The sequence below is a fragment of the Erpetoichthys calabaricus genome, chromosome 1, assembly GCF_900747795.2.
Source record: "Erpetoichthys calabaricus chromosome 1, fErpCal1.3, whole genome shotgun sequence".
In the NCBI taxonomy this organism is placed as follows: Eukaryota; Metazoa; Chordata; class Cladistia; order Polypteriformes; family Polypteridae; genus Erpetoichthys; species Erpetoichthys calabaricus.
Genome location: NC_041394.2, coordinates 95,913,755 through 95,931,470, shown reverse-complemented (window position 1 = coordinate 95,931,470; position 17,716 = coordinate 95,913,755). Strand labels below are relative to the sequence as shown.

The window sequence follows — 17,716 nt, the reverse complement described above, 5'->3', positions numbered from 1 at the left end:
AGCACTGCTCACTGTTAGTGGTTCCTCTTCCATTCTGATTGGGAGCTAGTCTCTTTGCAGCTATTCTGTTGTTTCCCTGCAGATTCTTCTTTTATATTTACTGCTAAGTAAAACTTCTGCTCTATCAGCTATGAAATATCACTAGGAAACTACCACTGAGGTTTAAAGATGGGTAAGGTTCTTTCTCTTATCTACTTTACTTCTTAATATTGGTTTCAATAAAAATAAAGGAATGTCTTTTAATTCAGCTTATCTTTTATCCTGTATGATATCACAAAGTTTAGGGGCTTTACTCACTTTTACTCAAACTTCTGGGTGTTACTATTATCATATGACCACCCCCTTTCTGAAATTCAGATTTCACCTAACATTTACTAATTCATTTGGAATAGTGTGGATTTTGATTTGCTTTATTAGCAGACATTGTAGTGACAGAATATACTGCATCTATACCTGTGTTTTGGGATGATTTGAAATCACTTTCCAATATATTTATTCCATAATTTAACATCTGGGTTCAGATACATTCCCCTATTATATCTTTTTGCCAAACACATAGCTATTACTACACTTTTTTTTTTTTTTTTTACATAAATTGACAGAAATGCAATGTATTCCTGACATACCAGTAAGTTGTTTAAAGTTTATCTTGATGTGTAAGTTTGTAAAGGTAAGGTAGTAGAAAATATTTTATCTTTAAAGAGTGAATAAACTATTGAATATTTTCTCCTTGAAAACAATTATACACCAAATTGTGGAATTTGAGAAGCAATGCACCCACCCCATATTTTGGAACCTATTGACTAAAACTGCAATGTGCACTCAAATGTGCTCTCATTGATGTCTCTTGGAACTGATGTGATCGTCTGTAAAAAAAATGAATACAGTTTTCCTTAAGATTTATTATGGTATAGTCTGAAGTGGCCTTGTGGTAAAGTGGTTAACACTGGATGCAAGTTTAAATTTAGTACAGAGTTTGTTTGGGTTTTTCAGTGGTTAATGTGGTTTCTGTTTTATGTTAAAGATGCAATGTTTGGTTAATTAGAAAGTGTAAATTGCCACTATGAGCAAGTTTGCCCTGCAGTAGATTGTTGCCGTGTGTAAGGCTGGTTTGTGCCTTTGTGGCCAATTTTATGACTATAGTCTCAGGCCGTGACCCCTAACTCAGTTTATCAAGTTTTTAAATGGGTAGATGAAACATTTAGAATGTTTGGCAACTGACAAGTGGAAGATGGGGAACAAACCTGGAAGTGACTGTACAGTACGCAATATAGAACAGTTTTTAAAGAACCTGCTTGACCTAATCTTGTCAACTACTAAAACAAAAGGACTGAGAAATACGCAGTATTCTAGTACTGTTTTTTTGTGTATGAATTTTGGGTTTTAATTAAGCAAAAGTCAGATCTTTGTCCAATGTTTTTCAGGTCAGGTCTGCAAGGGCTGCAAAGTTACAGAGATTACTTTATCAATACAGTTTCTCCCTTCCTCTTCCCTTGCTTTAATATTCTAATAATAATCAATTTAAATGTGAGCTCATTTCACATGGAATAGTTAAGACTAAAAACTGACTTAAAAACATAACAGGACTTTCAAGCAATAGAGAGATCTTGTTTATTTTCTCTGCCTTGAGTTTAAGTCATACATGTACAATGTGCAACGGAACATTATTGCCTTGATTTGTGCTTTCTGTTTTTCTTCTGCTCACTTTAATCACTATTTTTGCCTAGTTCAACACTAGTCTTTGATATGAAATCAGGCTGATATTAGTTTGCAAAGAAATGTAATTCATGCTCACCAGTGTTAGTTTCATTGATCATGCATTCTGTTCTTTTCCCTTTGTAATTAACTACTTATTTTACATACTAGTCATTTAGCCTTTATAATAACGGGCGCTAGAATAGTAATGCATAAACATTAGTAGGAACAGTCTATATTAAATGGCAAAGGACCGTCTATTTTCTGTTACAGTAATACTGGCTTGTATGTGTCTGTAATATGCGTCACTGTATTGTGCACCTTTAATTTTCTCTCACAGTAATACGTCTCTCCAGCAAGTATTTTAATCTGTGCTGGTGTGCAGCTGATTATTGTATGTATGTCGACTCCCCAGCAACGGATTTTATGTGCGCGAAAATAAATCTAGTTTTAAAAGTCATCCTATTGTAATATCATGAAAATTTGTATATTTAGGAAAACACTTTACTGGGCCAAGTTTGTTAATCGCAAATCTGACATCCTCAGAGTGAACACTTGCACAACAACAAACACTAATCCCACCTCTTTGGGGAAGCTGGTCTCCGCGTCTCAGTACCCGATTGGATTTTTCGTGCCTTATGTTTTAGGTCTTACCTCATTTACCGAAATCTGATTGGATCGGCCGCGCGATATTTTATAGGTCCCGCCCTCTCTGTCTTGTGTGACGCGTCAGGCAGCCTTTAAAGCATCGCACTGTGCCCCGTGCATGCACACTTCACCAGAAGACACACACACACGGACACCTGGACGCACACAGGGATTTTATTAAAGAGGATAGGTCCCTTACCTATACAAAATTCTGTTTGTCTCTTGGCTTTTGGCTTTACTATTTTATGTTTTATTTTGCTCAGTGTCATTTACTTCTCCATATATATATTTTTAAGGGTGGTGCAGTGGTAGCTCTGCCTCACTTTGCTTATCCAAGGTCTGAGGCAGCCCGTCTGCCAAACTATTCCCTGGCACCTTGAGCTAATCCAAGGTCAGGGTTAACATTCAGTGTACGCCAGGGGCCACACATCAGGGCTGGATGGAAAATGTCATCATAAGTACATATTACATTGGTATACTGTAATCATTCAAACTACAAGTGAAATAAAATTCCATTAGCAAATAGTCTGAAAGGCTTATAATATCTGGACTTTGGCTTAACATTGTCAAGAATAAGTAAGATTCAAATTTTGATTAAACTTTATTGTGATATATGCAATGTAAAAACACCAGTATAACAGGAATGGACATGTGGAACTGGCTTGTGCCACATACATGCTGCCCTCCTGGAATCGGTCAAATATTGTGCTCCCAACAGCAAAAAAGCTCATTATTTTGTATATGCACATATTGTGTATTTCTTTGTGTGCTGTCAATTCATATAGGAGTTAATCGCAAACTTGTGAAAGAAAAAAACGCACATGCAGTGCACCTGGATTTTCAAAGGTGTTTCTGGTATTACACATTTACTTGACCTTTCTGGTTTCTTGTTACAGTTGTTTATAAATATTTATTTATTTTTAAAGAACTTTAAATTGCCATAAATGTTTTGACTTTAACTGATATCTAGATGAAAGGCCAACATTTATAACCTCAGTGAAGCAGAGAATCCTCAAATGACCAATTGTTTGGTCATTAACTGGTTATCTTAAACTAAGATCAGCTAGCAGCCTCCAAAAGAATAATGATTGAAAAGTCAAGTGACTTGTCTAAATAAGAAAAGCTAAGTAATCCTCAAATACAATCAAGAAAATAAGGCCAAAATACCTATAGGCCAAATACTTAAAGATGCACAATAAAGCACAGTATTAAAAAAAAGTTGAAATACAAAAGATCAAAACACAATTCAAAAGGAAAGAGTAAATGTGGGGACCAAAGGGCACTGTAGTGGCCTGATACCCTTGTAGCACCTCCCACAATACTATGGAATACATGTTGTAATATTTTTCTCCCCAAATACACTAGGTGGCAGCCTCCTTGGTTTAGGAACCCCACTCGGATGCCCACAGGGCCATGACGCAGTCATGTTGGGTCCCGTGAGGGCCACCAGGGGGAACTGAAGGGATTAATGATGCCTACTTTTGTGAGACTTCCGATTGATCTAGAAGTACTTGCATTGGCTCTGTGAGTACTCCTGGATCCAAGATAAAAGAGGCCAGTTAACCTCATTCAGGCAAGTTTGAGTCAAGTGGAAGGAGGACAAAACTCACCTGGGAGGTGTGGAAGAGAGGAAAGAAATAGAAGAATTATGTTGTGCTGTATTTGATATGTTTGATGACTTTTTGTAAAGTATTTAAAAAAAAAAAAAAACATTTATTATATCAGGACTTGTTTTCTGTGAGGTTGTGGCTGGGGTTTGGAGTGCTACATTGCCCCCTGGTGGTCACAATGGTCATAAGCTTTTTCTAAGTTCACAAAGCATATGTAGACAGAAATGACAAATTCTCATGACTGCTCGTCTATATGTGCAAGAGCAGAGTATGTCCTCTAACTGCCAGGACAGGTTTCCCATTGGTCCTCCTGAATCTGAGATTCAAATATTGGACAGTCTATGTTCAGAGGCTGTGGCATTGGCCTTCCCAAGAAGGCTGAGAAACATGATTCCATGATAATTGGAACACACTCTATTGTTGCCCCTTTCTAATTTTTTTTAATTCAGTTTTCTAACTGGAAACAACACTCCAGTCTACCAGCCCTGAAGTAATTTAATCATAAAAATTGAAAATAGAAATTGACTTAACCTCAAACAATGTTTCTGGGAATGTCTCCACTAAGAAGGGCTTTCCACCCAGTTTATAAGTTCCTCAAACTGTTCTTTCTATCGCTAGTTGAGGTCAGCATTTCTCCAATTCTGCTGAGAGCAGCCTCCCCTTCCTGGGTTATGAAATAATCTGACAGAACTTCTTCAGAGGTGAGTAATCCTGTACCTGACTGGGGCCTCTTCCATAGGGAAAAGACCACCCTTGATCAAGAAATCTGTTTCCTTAGCCAATGGTATGCTTAGAGGTGATACCAATTATACCTAGCTGGTATTTTTCAGTCTTCCACATGGGTTTTGGCATCTTTCGCACCAGAAACGCGACATTCTGGTTCCCTAAATAAAGTTTCCTTTGCCAAGGTCTAGTGTGCAGTGGATGGTGAACCCACATGGCACCTTGACTCAGCTGTTTCAGACTGAGTCTAACCCATTTACATGGGTCTCCTGGCCATCAGACTCTTGCTGGTAAACACCACTTCTTATGCCTGCCTCCGGGAGTGGGTCTTGTCGTTCCTGCACCGGGTGAGGTTCTCTTTCATTTAATTTGAGGAGTAATAATGGTAATTTGTGGATTTCTTGTTGTCCTATCCTTAGATCTATTTACCATGGATAACTCTAACATTAGTACATATCTCTATAAATCTTAGCTTTCGTGATCACTGAGGTACAGAAATGTCTTCCATGAAGACTGTGTCATAAACCTGGGTGAGGTGTTCTGTTTTAGCTCTGCCATAATATGGACATTGTTTAGTAAATATATTTTCTAGTTACTGTAAAATCTGGTCCATTCAAGACTGAAAATTTGTAGGTGCACTGGAAATTAGGTAAGGTAGGGTAATAAGACAATCTATTGCAGTGCCATAGGCAGGTGTTATTTTCATACAGTTCCAATTTTAATTATGTGAGCAATTTACCTTTGCCATAGAAGCAAAAACAAAATTTCTTTCCCAGGTCAGCAGGTACTGTTATTAATTTCTTACATTTACTGAATCCTTGTACTTGCATAAAGAATTACTTGTTGTGGTTGAATAAGGCACTGCTGGTTCCCACAGAAAAATGTCATGGTAACAACCCAGCTGTCCCCATTTAATTCTGCCACAAAAATAACCAAAAAAACTAAGTGTGCCACTATAAAAAGACAGGAAAGTGCAGAAGTTAACAAGGTTGTCTGGCAATGTCTTCTGTCAATTTAAGGGAGCTCTCCCTTATGGTACAGTTAGTTCAGCAGCAGGCTTTAAAGGCGAGAGACTGGAAGGGGTGGAGTCAATTGACCTCACTGGGTGTCTTCTCAGTGCTATAGAAGGAAGAAAAAAAGGAGAATGTTTGCTTGTATGTGTGCCCCCTCTCAACACTAAGGTGGTATTACCTGCTCCAGATGAGCCTGCAGGGTGATCCACAGATGCTCTTTATATTTTACTGCTTGTTTTATCTCATTTTGCTAGTTAATCTTCTCTCTTGAATGTTTTTTTAATTTCATAAAAATTCCCTCTAATTTCTTATGCAACAGAAATTTTTAATGCCATGTCGTTATCCTCTTTAATAAAATCCCTGTGTGCGTCCAGGTGTCCGTGTGTGTGTGTCTTCTGGTGAAGTGCGCATGCGCGGGGCACAGTGCAAAGCTTTAAAGGCCGCCTGACGCGTCACACAAGACAGAGAGGGTGAGACCTATAAAATATCGAGCACCGATCCAATCGGATTTCGGTAAATGTGGTAAGACCTAACACACGAAAAATCCAATCGGGTACTGAGACGCGGAGACCAGCTTCCCCAAAGAGGTGGGATTAGTGTTTGTTGTTGTGCAAGTGTTCACTCTGAGGATGTCAGATTTGCGATAAACAAACTTGGCCCGGTAAAGTGTAAAGTGTTTTCCTAAATATACGAATTTTCATGATATTACAATAGGATGACTTTTAAAAGTAGATTTATTTTCGCGCACATAAAATCCGTTGCTGGGGAGTCGCCATACATACAATAACTAGGGGGCTCCGCCCCCTGCTCGCTTCGCTCGCCAACCCCTGGTGTTGGGAATGACAAAGAGCGTGATGTATGAATGAGATATAGAATAGTGTGACGGTGTAGATGATGCAAATAGAAAGCAAACAATAAAGTGTGTGGCACAGTGTAAAGGTTTATTTGAAAATTTCTTTGTACACGCCGTTTAAGTGTAAAAGGTAATTCCAGCTCAGAACTTGTAAGGTCATTTAAGATGGTTATTGTTGTGATCAGAGTCAAGTTTGTCAGAGCTTAGAAAGAGTTGTGTCTCTCCAGGAAGTAATGGAATGACTTGGGTATTAATGTTTTCCATATTAATATTTTTTGGACATAATATAGTGCGTTGTGTTAAAAGGGGCATTTGGTCTAATGAGATTGCTGTTCGAAATGTCTCTGTAACTAAGTTGTCGCAGATAAAGGCTTGAGGAATTGTAATAATATGTGCCTGAAGTCCAGCTGTATTGGTGAGTGTACCATCTCTCAGTTGTAATAAGCAATTGTTATGATCTGGTTCTGGACATCGTATCTTTTTTACTAACTGTATCTTTTGAAAGCAATGCCAATTGTCTGCGTATTTTAAGGTGCACTGAACAATAGCTGAGTGCATGGCATCTGGAAGAATAGCTAATCACTGTCTAAAATCTCCTCCTCATAAAAGTACCTTTCCTTCAAATCGAATATTATTATTCATAAACGTTTGTAGAAGTTTATGAATGGTGTTGAGTAAGTGACTTCATGCCATTGAACATTCATCAATAAACAACATTTTTTCAAGACGGATGTCACGTGCAGTGCCACCGTTAATGTTCATAGTGGATACCGATTTGTAGGATCTAATGTAGTTGATAAAGATTTCACTTTCAGGTACATCGTCAGTTATAAGCCTCTGTAGATATTCAGTATATGAATGTAAAGAAGGCAGTCTAATTTGACCCTTTTGACAACAACGTGTAAATGTATAACTTGTATTTCCAGTTGTTTCTTCAGGGAAGTGAACTGAATGACAATGATTGCAAATGACATTCATTAATCCGAATGAATTTTACTGGTGTATGTTTTTCTTGTGCCGTTTGAGAGGCGCGTTGTTGCATGTGTAGTATTTGGGACGTGTTGTTTTGGAGCTGTAATCGATTTGCCTGTGCTGTGTGAGAAGCCCGTTGTAGCCTTCGCTGCCATTAACGTATGTCTGAGACGGGAGGTGTTTCGTTTTGAATCCGTGCCTGTTGCGATGCAGCACTTTGATTGATAGTTTGCGTCATGTGGATCTAGGATGTAGATTTGTGCATATTTGCGTTGTTGATTTGTTTCAGGGTGCACTGTTCCAATGCGATGCAGTATTTGTGCACATATGCGAAAGTAGTATGGGCCATTGCCTTTTGGTGGCCTGATATTTACTCCGGTATATGCAAAAGCAAATGAACTATTGTAGGATCTAATGCAGTTCATAAAGTTTTTACTTTTAGGTACATCGTTAGTTAGAAGCTTTAGTTGAGCTTTGCGTTTTTGGAGTCGAGACATTTTTTCTTTTAGAAATATGGATAAGTAATAAGGAGAATTGCACTCACTGTTAATATGGAGCCTTTTCTGCGGTTGAACGGTTAATAGTGCCTTATTGTAATGAGATCCACCTATGCTGCATAGCCGTCTATTTTGTTGTTTCTTTCATTTTCGTGTGTTTGTTCCTGTTATCCTTTCCTTTTCGTTTTGTACCCGTGACCGTGTATTCATGACTTGTTTCTTTCTCAGCATGCGAAATATGGATAAGTAATAAGAAGGATCGCAGTCACTGTTAATATGTTTCTTTTTCTGCAGTTGAACGGTTAATAGTGCTTTATTGTAAGGAGATCCACCAATGCTGACACCTATGCTGTCTAGTGTGAAGGTGTTGATGTTCACTTTAGAATATGTGGCTTTGGGTGTCACTTCTTATGGATGTGTGTGTGTGTGTGGGGGGGGGGGGGGGGGGTGTGGGGGTTGAGGATTGTTGTCGCGCGAGCGTCTTCTTTCTTTTTGTGTTCCTGTGTCTTGTTGAATCCCCCTCTTTGTGTGTGTCCCGTCCCTTGCTTGTAGGGTCTGTGGGGTGGTTTTGTGTTCTTTTTTTTGTGTTCCATGGGCTTGTTGAATCCCCCTCTTGGTGTGTGTCCCGTCCGGTGCCTGTAGGGGGGGGGTGCCTTGCTGTTGTGCGCGAGCCTCTTTTTTTTTTTTTTTTTTTTGGGTCTAGTTTCGTGTGCAATGTGTTTCGTGCTTTGCTTGCGTTTGAATACTTTTTTATGTGCCGTTTCCTTTTTTCGGTGCTGTTTGCGCCTCATTTCTCAATTTTTCCTGTGCTCACTCCTTTTTTCTGTGGTCTTGTCCGCCTCTCGCGGCCTCTCATCCGCCTCTCTCGCCCTCTTCTATCCGCCTTTCTCGGCTCCTCAGCCGACCCTCGCGGACTCTTTTTGCGCCTGCGCAGTACGTCTTTTTGCAGCTACGGCCCATTGCCGGATGTGCCTGCGTCCATCATCCGGTTTAGCATTCTCGGTTAGTAATATGGATCAGCTGCACGCCAGCACAGATTAAAATACTTGCTGGAGAGACGTATTACTGTGAGAGAAAATTAAAGGCACACAATACAGTGACGCATATTACAGACACATACAAGCCAGTATTACTGTAACAGAAAATAGACGGTCCTTTGCCTTTTAATATAGACTGTTCCTACTAATGTTTATGCACTACTATTCTAGCACCCGTTATTGTAACGGGCTAAATGACTAGTCATATCATAACTTTCCCAGTATCCACTTGCTTCTATTTTCCTCTACCCAAGAATATTTTTACATGTGTTTTTCATTCACCTTCTCACTTTCACTAGCTGTGAAAACACTCAAAATCAGTTTACTGAAGTTAATTTTTTCCACATTTAAAGCAAAACAATTCACTTCATAGTTGTTTTTCTTTTTACTTTACTACACCAGGACTACGCTTGTGCTATTCAAAGATACAATGTATTTTTCACCTTATACTCTTAACACCATACTTTCCTCAACATTGAACATTTCCTCTCCGATTTTATGAGAACCAGGAGTGTTATGTTTTTAGATAAGGACCATATGTCTGGGTAATACACTTCCTACACTAATTACATTTCCCTGATATGTTTGAAACTAAGCTTTTGAGTTTTACCTGAAATATCTATAGCCGGGCGGCACGGTGGCGCAGTGGGTAGCGCTGCTGCCTCACAGTTGGGAGATCTGGGGACCTGGGTTCGCTTCCCGGGTCCTCCCTGCGTGGAGTTTGCATGTTCTCCCCGTGTCTGCGTGGGTTTCCTCCGGGCGCTCCGGTTTCCTCCCACAGTCCAAAGACATGCAGGTTAGGTGGATTGGCGATTCGAAATTGGCCCTAGTGTGTGCTTGGTGTGTGGGTGTGTTTGTGTGTGTCCTGCGGTGGGTTGGCACCCTGCCCAGGATTGTTTCCTGCCTTGTGCCCTGTGTTGGCTGGGATTGGCTCCAGCAGACCCCCGTGACCCTGTGTTTGGATTCAGCGGGTTGGAAAATGGATGGATGGATATCTATAGCCACTCCAATTTTGCAGCCTTTCTGTAATATTAAATTCATTTATCAGAAAAAAATCCTTTTTGATTTCTTCTTAATGTATGCCATACATTAGCCCTTAAGGTTGTACCCAACCCCATATTACTTGATCCACTTCATTCTCCAAGGTTCCTGTTAGACAAGCTGAAACCAGAAATGATCTTGAATTACCATAACTGATTTTGAAAAACTAATGATTGCAATTACTTTTTAAAACATCACATATATTATATATACAGTATATAGTGAGTCTTGACCCCATTGCTTCCAAGTAAAAACAAATACATTTGATCATATAATCAAATGAGTTGAACCGGTATATGAATCTTATCATTTTTATAAGCATTTGCAAACTTATTTGAGTCTTTACAAAAGTATTATGAAAAACAAAATCATAATTTTGTTTGCAGTTTAGTCATTTAGACATTTGACATTTGGCATTGAGGAATAACAGTAAACTTGCCAAAATGATCAAAAAAAGGTTTTTCTGCCTCAATGTTGTCTTGGCCACGGTAGATTCTGCTTAGCATCCTTCCATTACTAGCTTTGAAGTGCAACTTTCCATCCTCCACAAAGACTTCAAATTCGCAGGTGGCATCAGGGTAGTGCTTTGCAGTTTTAATGTATGAAATGTTATACTCTGAACTTATGCAGAGGTACATACCCCGTATGTTCTGCAACAGAATCTTGCCATTGCTGGCCTGAGACACCTTATACATGCACCTTTTGTCATCAAATGCTTTATCCACCAGAATTCTGCACACATCACCTCTACAAAGCCTGTTGCACCAGATCCCTCCATTATCAGCCATGAATGTTATATATTTCTCTGTATTAATGAAGCATGCCAATGGGCCCACATCAGTCACTGTGGGAGAGAGATACATATATATTTAATTCAGACAAAAGATGTATAAAAATAAGTAATTCTGTATAATGTATCAGCAATTAAACATACAGTACAGTGTGATAAAATGGTCATTATAAATTGTGCTCTGTCATAAAAATTTTTAGGCATCTTGTTAAATTGCTTGCTCCAATTTCATCCTCTGTTTTACATCTCTTTATTATAAAAAAAATCTTGGAAGGAGACAAGACGTGATTTTCAAGGGGAGACACTTTCATGTCCAGCGAGACGAGTCTTTGTGCCAAGAGATTTAACCATGCCTGGGGCAGAAAATAAAAGGCAAAGAGTAGATGACAAAGTAGAAAGTTGTAAAGAATTAAAAAATGTTGGCGCAGTACACATGCAGAGCAGGTTAGAGATAATCCATCCATCCATTTTCCAACCCGCGGAATCCGAACACAGGGTCACGGGGGTCTGCTGGAGCCAATCCCAGCCAACACAGGGCACAAGGCAGGGAACCAATCCTGGGCAGGGTGCCAACCCACCGCAGGACACACATAAACACATCCACACACCAAGCACACACTAGGGCCAATTTAGAATCGCCAATCCACCTAACCTGCATGTCTTTGGACTGTGGGAGGAAACCGGAGCGCCCGGAGGAAACCCACGCAGACACGGGGAGAACATGCAAACTCCACGCAGGGAGGACCCGGGAAGCGAACCCGGGTCCCCAGGTCTCCCAACTGCGAGGCAGCAGCGCTACCCACTGTGCCACCGTGCCGCCCGGTTAGAGATAATGAAAGTCTCAAAAAAAGGATGGTAAAAATCGCATTAGTGTAAACAAACGAAAATTATTACTCTGTGAAATAACGGAACATTGAAAAGAGATTGAATATATTGTTCGGATTTAAACTTTAAGTCGTAGAATTGTAGATTGTCTAATTCGTTTTGCAATCAAGGAAAAAAAAGCAGTGCTTCTTCAAAATGAAGAGGCGTATCCGCGAGAATTAAAAGAATCCAAAAACATTGGCACAGTACACATGCAGAGCAGGTTGGAGATAATGGAAGTATGAAAATTTGAAAAGGTCTTAAAAAAAGGATAGTAAAGATCGCATTAGCGCAAACAAACGTAAATTATTACTTGGTGAAATAACGGAACAGTGAAAAGAGATCGAATATATTGTTCGGATTTAAACTTGAAGTCGGAGACTTGTAGATTGTCTAATTCGTGTTGCCATTAGGGAAAAAAAAGTAGTGTTTCTTCCCAATGAAGATGCATATCTGTGAGAATTAAAAGATTTGGCAGGCGTCGGGGGGTGGGGGGTTGGATTGGAATGTGAGTGAAGCCCCCCCTAATCTTTAATATTTTTGTCCCATTAGACAGGAGGCTGCTCTCTCCCCTTTCCCTCTTAAATCCACTTTGGAGATCTTACAATTGAAAATTTCTTAATTACCACTGCTGGAAAATCATATTTTGAAGTGTTAAGCTATTTTTAAGAAACACTAAATACCATTGTACATATTATTATATATATTATTATTATATTATAATATATATATATTATTATATATATTGTACATTATACATAGTGGCTACACAGACTATATGAGGACCTCCTCTCTTTAGACCCACTGTACCATCTGTGTCTTGATTAACAAATTGGGACATTTATGCACTTGTTTTAGGTTTGAGTATTGGCACCAAGTCTCTTTACTTTGGAGGGATGTCTACATATCCATGTCTAATGTAGTAAAATGTAGTCTACCCTGCATACCTCACATTTTTATTTTTTAGACAGACACCTCTGCATTTTCTCTTGCTCCCTTACAAAAGCATTTATTTTTTTTAGTGTAGTGTTGGATAACATTGCTAGTAGTCTCCCTTTGGAAATTCCAGATGATCTAATCTTCATACATTGGTGTATCTGATTTTTAGAGTCTATTTCATTTGGAGTTACAGTAATTGTCTGCTAGGATCAATAATACCTCTTTATTTGAGTGGCAGAAGTTCATAACAATTTTGTAAGAGAAACTTAAATACCCTTTAAGGTTCTTAGAACACCACAGTATTATGTAAATTATTTAAATGGTTTGGTGCTACATGGTGGAGAAGGATAAAGGATGGTAGGTTGGGGATTGGGGAATCTCATAGTCAGGATTATTATGCTTAAAAATCCTTAATTAAGGTATACTGTTTAACTTTGTAAAATATATTTGCCTTTCTGTGTTTTTGTTTCCAATAGATAAATTAATTAATAAATTGATCACAAAGAAGTTGATCATTATAAAGTCAGATTAAGTGTTAGGCAACTTCAGCATCAGGCATTCTCTTCCAGGTGATTATCATGAAAAAGGCATTTGAAAATGATTGTATCATGGGAAGTTGAGAAATTTAAATTTGTTATTAAGTGCATTGCGGGTTGTTTAAATGGTGTAGTGTTCGATAACTTGAAAGATAAACACTGCCCTAACCCTTAAAACTGAAGAGTTTATCAGTTTTTGTTTCACAGCTTCAGAAACTTGAGCTAGACTCTCAGTCTGGCCACTGTCTGCATTGCATTATAATTGTAATGCTCACCTGTCTTCTTGTGAGTTCTTCCCAGTTTCACCGGACGTCCTAAAGACATGCATATTAATTTAACTGGTGTCTGTAAATGTTATCCAATGTGAATGTGTCCTGTTATAGACTGGAAAACCATATAGGGTTGGTTTCTGTCTTATGCGTCTTGCTAACAGCAAGGGCTATAGCTTTCTGTGACTGGTCAGCACTATGAACAGTGAGTTCAGAAAATTGATAAAAGGGTGACTGCTTTAAACATGGCAAGCCAAATTAGTATTTAGGCATACCTGAAAATATACTTTAAGATGTAAAGAAATGCATTTAAAATAACTTCAAGTGAATTACATATATCTAAATATACTGTACATCTATTTCAAGTTACAGTATCTTAAATGCACTGTAAGACATCTCCAATAGATTTCAAGACATCTTGAAATCGTACATTTCTCATTCTGAGATACAGTGATCAAATGCAATTTAAGATATTTCAGATACATTTTGAGATATCTTAAAGTGAGTCTGTAGTCCTTGTAAGATCACTGAAATGCAATTAAGTTTTATTTCAGGATATCTCATACTTTTAAGATATCTTAAAAAATAGACATAGTTTGAGATACAAGTATAATTTTCTGATATCTATGGTGCAATTCTAAGTATATCAGTTACGATTACTAATACTTTATCACTCAATAATTTCCTTATCATTTGGAAAATGTATTTCAAGATATCTTAAAATAGTCAGAAACTATGACAAACCAGATTAACATTGTAAGACATTTCAAAATGCATTTTAGATACCTTAAAATGCAGTTCAGCTTTCCAGATAATCTGAAAGTAATTTCAAAATATCTCAAAATGAATTCCGGTATATTTTAAGATATTTTAAAATGAGCTCACTTCAAGATACAATGAAATCTATTTGAGATATCTTAAAATGCATTTAAAAAATCTATTTTTTAGATATTTGTAATGCATTCAAAGATGTATCTCAATGTTAATTTGGTGATTTCGATATCTACAAATTAATTTCAGACAGCTTAAAGTGCAATCAAGATCAATTTGAGATATCTCTCTATTATAAAAAAAAATCTTGGAAGGTTGGAAGGAGACGAGATGTGATTTTCTCAGAGAGACACTGTCACTTCCCGCGATTTATAAATTTCGCTGTTACAAATGCAATAATTAGGGAAGACAATATTGCATTTTGATGCTTTGAAATTTGTAACACACCAACCCAAGTTAACATCATGACTTTGTACTTTCTAAAGCCAGGGACTAACCTGCTGACATAAATGAGACCTTTCTAGTCATTCAGAGGGCAACATCTTTCAATACAAAAATGTCAGACATGTGAAAAAGTAAATTTTCTCTGAGCAAAATAAACATAAATAACATTTTTATACTTATTTTAGGTTAGTTTCCTAAATTTTGTAACCAAATGTTATACTAATGCAGTCCATGACTTACCACCAGTGTTGACAGTAAATTTGCTGAAAATATCTGGAGAATCTTTTTCTGCCTCAATATTGTCCTCCAAACCCCGAAGGATTCTGCTTAGCATCTTTCCATTATCCGCTTTGAAGAGCATGTTTCCATCCATCACAGAAGCTTGGAATTCACAGGAGGCATCAGGCTGGTGCTTAGCAGCTTGGATATATTGAATGGAATTCACAGTACTTCTGCATAGATACATACCCCGTCTATCCTGCAGCAGAATCTTACCATTCCTGGCTTGAGACACTTTATACCTGCAGTGTAGTTCATCATAGTTTTCAACCACTTGAATTCTACATGCTACTTGTGTACAAAGCTTGTTGCACCAGTACTTTCCATTATCAGCCACAAATGTTATCCAGTTATTTGAAACAATACTGTACACCAATGGACTTACATTTTTCACTGTGGAAGAGAAATAAAGACATACAGTGTACTGTACATTTCATATATTGTAGATAGGAGGGGTTTGTAAAGTAGAGTTCTGAAATACTTGACTATGTAGTTCTTTGTAATGCATCAGTACCTGAACAGATAACAAAACCAGACATTATAAAGTCAGATGAATTGTAGCCACTTTAAGACTGTTTATTCTCTCCCAATTGATTACCATGGAAATGACATTAAACCTAATTGTATCAAAACAAATTGAGACATGAAATTTACTATTGTCTGAATTTTTAAAATAGTGTAATATTTGATAATGCATATTATAATTAATATTGCCACTTTTTGTATAGAACTGGAATAATCTCTGTGTTCTTGTGAGTTCCCTGAAGTTTCACCTGACACCCCAAAGACATTCATGTTAACCTCTTTATGCCAGGATAGACTGTAGTTTCCTGTGACTGGACCTGAACTTTGAACATTTTTGACACATTGTTCCTGGTTAAAAGCATACATTTTACATGTCTTTGTACTCACTATAATCAGGAACTGAGCTGCCAACATAAGTAGAATTTTGTTAGTAATTCTGAGGGCAACATCTGTCAATACAAAAACGTCTTCTATTTAAAAAATTACAATTTTCTCTGAGTGAAATTAAAAAAGGCAGATTTAAAATATTTTGAGGTAATCTGCTTAAACTTGTTAGCAAATATTATATGGACATTGTTCATGACTTACTTTCAATAATGACAGTAAACTGGCAGAAAACATCTGGAGAAGCCTTTTCTGCCTCAATGTTGTCTTCCAAGCCACGTAGGATTCTGCTAAGCATCTTGCCATTGTCAGCTTTGAAGAGCACCTTTCCATCCATCATGGAGACTTGGAATTCACAGGAGGAATCAGGCAGGTTTTTAATAGCTTGAATGTAGTTAATTGAATACTCAGGGCTTCTGCAGAGGTACATGCCTCTTGTGTCTTGCAGCAGAATCTTCCCATTCCTGGCCTGAGACAGCTTATACCTGCACTGTGTATCATCATAGTTATAATTGACTTTAATTTTGCAAGACACAGCCGTACAAAGCTCATGGCACCAAAACTTTCCATTATCAGCCACAAATGTTATCCATTTCTCTGAACCAATAATATTTGCCAAAGAACTCACATTGTCCACTGTGGGAGAGAAAGAAACACATATACTGTACATTTAATAATGACATGAGGGGTTTGCACAATAAAGGTATGACATACTTGACAATATATTTTTGCATAATGTGCAAGCAAATGGAAAGATGACAAAATCAGTCATCATAAAGCCAGATGAATGTTAGACTATACTTAAAGATTGTGCATTCTCTCCAAAGTGATTACCATGGATATGTTATTTAAACATAATTGTGTCATGGGAAATTGAGTCATTAAATTTATTTGTGGGGTTGTCAAATGGTGTAGTGTTTGATAACACTTGTTCCTTTATTTTCAGGATGAATCCTTCACGTTGAAGGGGCGGTACAATATTTGATCACTTTTGTCTCATGACTCCAGGAATGTGTGCTAGATCCCTAAACTGGTTGTTGTCTGCATGTGATTTTAATTGTCTTCTATGTTTTGTGAATTCCTCCCAGTTTCCTTTGATGTCCCAAAGAAATGCATAACTGATGTCTCTAATTTGACACGATATGAAAGTACCCTGGTATGGACTGGCATTCTGTCTAGGGCTGATTTTTGTTTTATACTCTTGCTATCAGTATAGGCCCTAACTTCCTTTGTAATGAAAGCAGTAAGTTTAAAAAAAAATGATAGGACAGCTGGCTGTTATATAAAATATAGGTAGGACTGTTCTACGCTTTGCCACTTTGAAAATTTTTCACAAACTGTTCTTAGTTAACATACCACATTTTTTCAAGTCCCTGTACTCGCTCACTAAAGCCAGAAGCTCAGTCTCTGATAGAAATTGGATGTTTCTAGACAGTCTAAGAGCAACATCTTTTAATACAAAAATGTCTTGCAATTCAAACTTAATTTTTCTCTGAGCAAGATGAACAAAAATAACATTTTTACACTTATATTCAAGTAAATTATTTAACCCTGTCCATTTTCTAAACCCACTTTATCCTGAGTAGAGTCTTGGGGAAGCTGGATCCTAACTCAGCAAGCGTTGGGCGCAAGGCCATTGCAGGGAAAACACAAGGACCAATTTGACATCACCAGTCCAACTTTCCTAAATGTCTTTGGACCGTGGAAGGAAACCAGAGCACTGGAGGAAACTTGTATGGACATGGAGAGAATGTGCATTCTCCACACAGGAAGGACTAGGGTAATGAACCCTGGATTCCTTGTTGTGAGGCAACAATGCTACCACT

The 17,716-nt window shown here is 37.9% G+C and overlaps 1 protein-coding gene across 7 annotated transcripts in view; it reads right to left on the bottom strand.

Annotated features, from left to right (window-relative positions):
* Positions 1-8,426: 8,426 nt before the first annotated feature.
* The window catches only part of LOC114653417 (uncharacterized), a 30,916-nt gene continuing 21,626 nt past the window's right edge, over positions 8,427-17,716 (bottom strand). For 4 of the 7 annotated variants that reach the window (XM_051921565.1, XM_051921506.1, XM_051921644.1 and 1 more), the window contains 3 exons: positions 16,095-16,526; positions 14,943-15,374; positions 8,427-10,933 (listed from right to left, as the gene is read on the bottom strand). In XM_051921565.1, the coding sequence (XP_051777525.1) occupies positions 10,485-10,933; positions 14,943-15,374; positions 16,095-16,526 (1,313 nt within the window). In that variant the 3' untranslated portion in view covers positions 8,427-10,484. The remainder of the gene's footprint in view (positions 10,934-14,942; positions 15,375-16,094; positions 16,527-17,716) is intronic. The other 3 variants (XM_051921720.1, XM_051921537.1, XM_051921596.1) reach the window with 2 other exon arrangements.